The sequence below is a fragment of the Lagopus leucura genome, unplaced genomic scaffold, assembly GCF_019238085.1.
Source record: "Lagopus leucura isolate 7727_CA_CO unplaced genomic scaffold, USGS_WTPT01 Super-Scaffold_100002, whole genome shotgun sequence".
NCBI classification, from domain to species: domain Eukaryota; kingdom Metazoa; phylum Chordata; class Aves; order Galliformes; family Phasianidae; genus Lagopus; species Lagopus leucura.
Window position 1 is genome coordinate 59,047,367 of NW_024962263.1, and position 7,218 is coordinate 59,054,584.

The 7,218-nt window shown below is 47.0% G+C and overlaps 1 protein-coding gene across 1 annotated transcript in view; it reads right to left on the reverse strand.

Moving 5' to 3' along the window:
• SLCO5A1 (solute carrier organic anion transporter family member 5A1) overlaps nucleotides 1–178 on the reverse strand; it is a 72,694-nt gene extending 72,516 nt beyond the window's left edge. Inside the window, exon 1 of the mRNA XM_042869490.1 lies at nucleotides 54–178. Within this exon, the coding sequence (XP_042725424.1) occupies nucleotides 54–178 (125 nt within the window). The remainder of the gene's footprint in view (nucleotides 1–53) is intronic.
• Nucleotides 179–7,218: the final 7,040 nt, after the last annotated feature.

Sequence of the window (7,218 nt, forward strand, 5' to 3'; positions counted from 1 at the left end):
GGGGAGGGGAGGAGGGAGGGAGGGGACAGGGGTGGCCCTAGCCGCGGCCGCACGTGTCAGCCCGAGCCACTTCTGGCTCCATCCTCCCTCTGTCGCGCTCAAGGGGCCACCCGCCCTCCGGGACGGCCCCGCTGCCGGCGGCTCCCGACTCCCTCCGCCGCGCGGCCGCGCTCGGCATCCGCCCGCCGCTCCGCCGCCCGCATCGTCCTCGCTCGCTCTGGCTCTCGAGATCTCTCTCTCTCTTCGCACCGCCGCTGACGGAGCTCTGGGGACCGCCGAGCTGCGGGACGGAAAGCAACGCGGCGGTCAACAGAGCACCTCCCGGCGCTTTGCACCCTCCCCCCCCTCCGCGCACCGGGAGCGCCCACCGCCTCCACGGGTTTACATAAGGCACAGGCGTGTCCGCGGAGCGCGACCCTACGCCAAAGGTCGCCGTGCCACGCTTTTTATTTTCGAGCCTAAAAATAACCGCGCAGAAATAAACACCCGGCGAGGGGGGGGGGGGGGGGAGCGGCACGGGCGGGGGTAAGGGGAACAAAGCCGGGCGGGAGCCGTGCCCCCCCGGAGCCCGCCCGGTGCTGCCTACCCGAGCGTGGGGCGCGGGAGCTCCTTTGTCCGCTTTGTCTCCGACTCGGGGCGGGCGGGGAGGAACGCGGCCCCTCGCCGCCGGCGCCTCAAGCCCGGTGCCCCCCGGCCGCCTCCGCCTCCGGGCAGCGCAGGCGCGAGCGCAGCCCGGCTCGGAGTCGCGACGCCGGCTGGTGCCCGGCTACCTCCGCCCCGCTGCCGCTTCGCGTCCCGTTCCGAGAGCGAGACGGGCCCGCCGCCAAAAAGGCACCTCTGGCAGCGCCGGGCGGCACCGAGGGCGCTCCGCTGTGCTTTGTAAGGGAGGTGAAATCTGCGGAGGGCGATACACTAACTACTGCGTGTGTTGCGAAGTGAGAGGAAAGAACAAAGAGATTCCGTAGGGGAAATAAAGAAGCACCCGACGGCCCGCGCTGTGCAGGGTCCTGTCTGCAGCGTGAGCCCGAAAGTGGGATACACGCACATCTGGGGAACGCAGTTCAGGGTGCGCTCGTCGTGCCCTCCTGCCGGTATGTGCCGTGTCCTCAGTCACGCTTTCGTTTCCTCTCCAGTTCCTCTGGTTTAAAAGCTCCTGCACGCTGTGGCAGAGGACGCACTGACTGAGACATTCCTCTTTGTGACCTAAGCATTACCATAAAATAATCCTAAAGAATGCACGAAAATCATATCCTATGCATTTCTGAAGAGATAACACCTGGTGCTTTTCGGATGTGCTGCAGGATCTCAGTTTGGTTTGTTTCTCCTCTGAACAAAAGCAGTGTTTAAGTCATTAGATTGATTTACTTACACATAATCCCGGTCAATAGGACCATAAGATTCCATTGTCTATTTTAGATTGGTTCTCAGTAGCTGTTTCTGCCCACATAGCACTTAGCCACCTCAAATGCAGCACAGCCCAAGCCATGCTTTTCCCTTCCAGGCTCTCACCCCGCTTCTACTGTTTATAGGGTACCCCGAGTCCAGTGGTTGTTGGGCCTTTTATGCTGGTTTTTTCAAGGATCCATTGCATCTCAGTGCTTCATTCTACACAAGGTCCCTGACCCATCACTGACACATGCATATACAGAGTCTGCTCCGAGAGTAATGCCTCCTATTTTATTATGTTGCCCGCAATACAAGTGGTGGATGTTGGTGGTATGGCAGTAGAGATTGAACCTTCCTGCCACTATGCCATTACATTTTGTTGCTGTGTGACAGATGGCTGCAGAGAGGCAGTCCAACAGAATGGCATCTGACATGGAAGTGCTTGTGAAGCAAAGGTGAGTCACTGAATTATTCCATGTGGAAAAAAATCACACCCACTGATTTAACTGAGATTCATTTCTGGCGATCAAACAGTGGATGTAAGCACAGTGAGGCGGTGGGTGCTGCATTTCAGTAGTGACCACAGTGACAGTGGGCCACTTCCACTGGTGCACTTTTTTATGAGCTCGGCATGCAGGCTCTTATTCATCACTGGGAAAAATGTACAGCTAGTGGTGGTGACTATGAGAAATAGTTTTGTAGCTGAGAATTTGCTCTATCGAATAGTGTTATTTTGCTCTTTGTATCTATTGTTGTTATCATGGAAATAAATAGGAGAACTTACTTTTGGAGTGACCTACATAGTTTCCATTTGTGAGGTTAATGATGTGGGCTGACCAAAGGCCACATGCTATGGCTGTGATGGATTTGGGAATCACATGCTTCTGCTGGCACAGGGAGCTGTTGATGCCTGGTGAGGTGTTGGACCCTGGTCTGTCCCAGGCCACGAGGAGAGTAAAGAGCCCTGCTGAAGGTTCTGGGGGCCAATGGGTCTGCTTCTCCTTCAGAATTTCCTGTACGCAGCCACTATACCACAAATGCAAATAAATCAGCTTTTCTTCCTTCCCTGTTTCGCTAACACTGCTGCCATTTTTGGGCAACATCTGCTCTTCATTCCCAGCCCAATATTAATAAAGCAATAAGCAAAACAGGATGTGCATTAGGAGGCTAATGGGTTGTGGGTCCTCCTGGAACGCAAGCACTGGGAGTGTAAAGTGAGAGGACAAGTGAGAGCTCCTCAGGGAACCTCAGCAAGACTATGTCCTAACAAGCCCCTGAGGGCAGCTCTGAGAGCAGCTCCATTTTTGTTTGAGACTTCAGGCAGCAGATCTAAACTAAAGAGCTTGTTTAGTATGAGAAATGAGCTTAGCCACACTCAGATTGCACAGGAAAGTGTCCAGATGGGTTTTGAATAGCTCCAGTAAAAACTCTCTGCAGCTTGTTCCAGTGCTCTGTCATCCTCAAGGTAACAAGTTATTCCTCACGTTTGTATGGAGCTTCCTGTGTTCCAGTCTGTGCCCACTGAGCCTTCTTCTGTTGCTACACAGTACTGAAAAGAGCCTGCCCCCATCCATTTGACTCCTGCAGGTTTTATATTTATAGCACTGATAAGACTTCTCAAACTTGACTTCTCCAGTCTGAGCAGTCCCAGTTCTCTCATCCTTCCCTCGTATGGGAGATGCTCCAAGACACTAATATCTCTGTGGCTCTCTGCTGGACTCTCTCTGGAAGTTCACTGTCTTGAGCTTTCTTAATCATTGTGAAAATGGGACCAAAAGCATCAAATCTTTGTGTCCGTGTTCTATATGTGTACACAAAGAAGAAAAACAAATTTGAATGTAAAAAGTCTCAGGTGTTCATTAAACATAAGGAGCTTAAATAATAAAATGAAACAATTATAATTCAAAAAAAAAAAAAAAAAAAGCAAGAAGGGAAAGTGCAGAAGAAAGAAACTATGCGCATTTTATTTTTCTACATGCTGTGAACCTCTGGAGAGCATCCTGATGAATGATAAGTGACAAACGAGGAGTGAAGGGCTGTAATTCCAAGTGCTGCAATGTCTGACTGTACCAGGAGGTGTGCAGTGGGCAGAAGCCAGGGGGGGATGCAGGGAGTTACACAGTAAGGGAAGAGCCTCAGTGGTCTGAGACTAGGGAGGGGAGAGGGCCTTCCCTCTGACCTTTGTTATTAAACACTAGGATACTCTGATTAAAAAATATACACTGCTGTGGTACCCTAGCACAAATAAGATGTGCAGTGATATATGCCTTGAATGTAAAGGCACATTTAGTGCTTACTGTTATTTCCTAGAAACCCTAGTTTTAAGCCTTTTTGTCCTGCTGCAACAGTAGTATCAGGCATGGGATAGACAATATAAATGGGAGAGGCAAAGGGAGTTATATGCAGCCTTTCTACTCCATTTCACTCCTGGTGTTCACATTTTCTCTCTGAAAGCTCCTTTACTACATCCTGCTTTTAAAGTGGTGCAAACATTCATTTGAAATTGTGGCAAGTGCTCTTTGAACCCAGGATCAAAGCCACGAGCAAAGACTGAAGCAGGTTTCCTCCTCACTCTCATTCACCAGGATCTTGCTTTTCGGTGTCTGCTGCTTTATTTCAATGTCACCTTTCCACAGCCTCTTGGCAATAATTCTATGTTCACGTATGACCTGATGTATTTATATTCAGTTAATGTATGTGTTATGACCTTAGCTATCCTTAAACGTTATTTTCCTTTCCACACTTACATGCCTTTATGCGTGCTGGTTTTAGATGGTGACAAAGACAAAATTAAAGTTTGAATCTGCTTGAATTCTTTGCCCATATCCAAATTCATAATTCCATATTAAAATAGAACATTTGCTCATTGTTTTTGTCCCCTGCATGATCATTAGCTTCTCTCAGGGGAATTGCACTGGCAAAATCACAGAATATCAGCATGACAATAGAAGAAACATGGAAGAATGCCACTAAGTAAAAATATCCTCTCCCCAAGTCAGTGTGCAGGAACATAAACAAGTCTGGGAGCTCCTGGATCACCTCCCCTTCCCCTTGAAAGGATCCACAGCAGGATCCTTCTCAGTCTGGTGTGACCACAGCACTCCCTGAACACCAGCATCACCAACCGCAGAACTCATCCTGTGAGAAACTTGGGGGCCTTAAACCTAAATCTATAATGCACCATTAAACAGAGAGAAAGAAAGAAATCGATTCCATTGCCAATATCTAAATTAATCCACAGTGTGTCCACAGGCACATCAGGTTCATTTTTATGGACCATGCAGGTCTCTGAATTTGCTGCCTGGAATCAGTACTTGTGCCTTGACACAAAGGGAAAGAACATTTGTGCAAAGCAGTGCCTTTAAAAATCATAGACTAGTTTGATTTCTGAGTAGCAGTAAAGGAATTGAAAGCAGCTGGGTATAGTAAAAGGTAGCAAAAATAAGGGTAATGCAGGATTTGCTAGGAGAAGGAGTGATGAGAATACACTCACATGAAACACATTTCTCTCTCAACTGGGATTTCGCATCAGTGATTTGGTAAATCTAAGAACATTAAAAGTGTCCTTCAATTGTGAGTACAGAAGTTAGAAGTTAGCTTCCTTCTCTTTTAGCAGATCTGAAAAGAGAGAAAACTACTGAAACAAGGAAAACCATAATCTGAGATAATCATAGAATCATAGAATGGCCTGGGTTGAAAAGGACCACAATGATCATCTAACTTCAACCCCCTGTTATGTACAGGGTCACCAACCATCAGCCCAGACTGCCCAGAGCCACATCCAGCCTGGCCTTGAATGCCTCCAGGGATGGAGCATCCACAACCTCCTTGGACAACCTGTTCCAGTGCGTCACCACCTCTGTGTGAAACATTTCCTCCTAAGAAAATCCATAAGGATTCTACTCCTAACATCTGGAATTGCAAAGCCCATTTAAAGCCCTGGGACTACTGTACAGCTCCCGCACTTAAACCAAATTTTCTACCCAGAATATGAAAACCAGAAAAGAATGCAGTGGGCTATTGGCAAATACAGAGTCTGCAGTGAGACAGTGTAGAAAGCTGAGATAGAAAAAGAAGCCAGGACAGCATGTGGTGAATATGTACCAATGTTCAAAACAGATTTAGGCCAGATATGAGAGCAGGTTTTTGTTGTTTTTATAGAAAGGATGTTTTGCCCAGCAGGGCATATTTTACAGCCTAAGGGTCTCTATACAAATAAAACTCACAGGCCTCTTAGAAGAATGCATGCAAAATTATCCCAAAGTTATGTATTTATTATTATAAGGCCGAAAAAAGAGACAAAGGAAATGCTCTAAGAGGAACCATATGCTGAAACATTATTCACCTTCTAATTCTTGAAAACATGTTTTTCATGTGGGCACTCTGGAAGCTTATTTCAGAAAGCAGTAGCCTCTTGCAGCTGGTGACCCAAGAAGGCAAGACTCAGGCAAGGCAGTCATGGGGTCTTAACATGAAATCCAATAGGAAATTCAAACTACTGCAGCCTCCCAGACTCTCTTGAAGACCACTCTATTACAGGAGATGAAACCACACACAGGGTGGGGCACTCATCTGTGCAGGAGAATGTAAAGTCAATAGCTCTCTAAAGGGGTAAAATACAGACTATGCACTGGCACTGTGAATTGCACAGCTCTTCTGCCTTAAAAAAACCTTGATTGCATGAGATGCTGCTTTCTATTAGCACTTACTTAAAGGGAATAAGAGCCCCAAGGTCCCTGAGATAAGGAGATACTGTGTAGATAGAGATATCTGTTCTCCCCTAGGGTGAGAGAAGGGCCAGAATCACCTTGTCCTCACACCAAGCCAGAAGGAAAAAAGCAAAAGACAAGTCATTTGTGGCCAATTATGCTGCAATGCACTGGCAAAGGTAAGAGCAACACAGTTCAGGTTCATTTTCAGTTTCACGCAGCTTCATTTGTATTGAACACTAACTTTAATCTGGCAGTAAGGGTTGGGTAGGAACTGGGGAAACTGTAGCACTGGAGCTGAAGTGAGAGACAGCAGAGCAGAGGTGCTGAGCTGATGGGTCCTGCCTTAGCAGGGCTGGTGTCAAGAAAGCCAGATGGAGAGATGTCAGACTGAGAGGACACCTTCCCAGAGGAAAAAATACAGACCCATTTTTTTCTTCTGCCCTCATCTCCTACTTCAGGCTTTCCTGCTGCCTCCAGTGTGATCCAGCGATCTTGCTGTCAAGAAGAGGAATGTAACTGTGCCAGTGCTTCCTCGAGTGATAACATTCTGTATCAGATAAGCAGGAGAATCCCTGTGCAGCTCTTCTGCCAAAGGTCACAGATAATTATCAGAAACATATTGTCATGACATTCTGGAGGTCTGTTCTCACGTTAGCATTATTCAACAGGTTAAATCTTGTAAGGAAGATGGGATATGCTCAGTAGAAATATTGACTAGACCAGACATTGTCAGAAGGGGAATTGCAAGAGGGGCTGAGGGACCAAAAGGCAGTCTTTTGCAAACACAGTTTCCATACTGTTGTGCAAGGAAGTTCCAGCTGCTCCCATCCTTCACTCACACCAGCTGACAATTGGATCCTGGCTGGATTACTGAGTAAATTTGATCTGTTATATCTGCAATAATGTCATTAATAATGTTGTTCTGACCAGTAATGCCATCTGCAAAAAGCTGAGGGTCTCAATGTGAAGGCTATTGACTCAAGGATGGCCCAAGACACAATTCACCTCAACCAAAATCCCTCCTTTACCCAGATGGTAATCTTCTCTTCTCTTAAAAAATAAAATAAAATAAGATAAAATAAAATAAAATAAAATAAAATAAAATAAAATAAAATAAAAT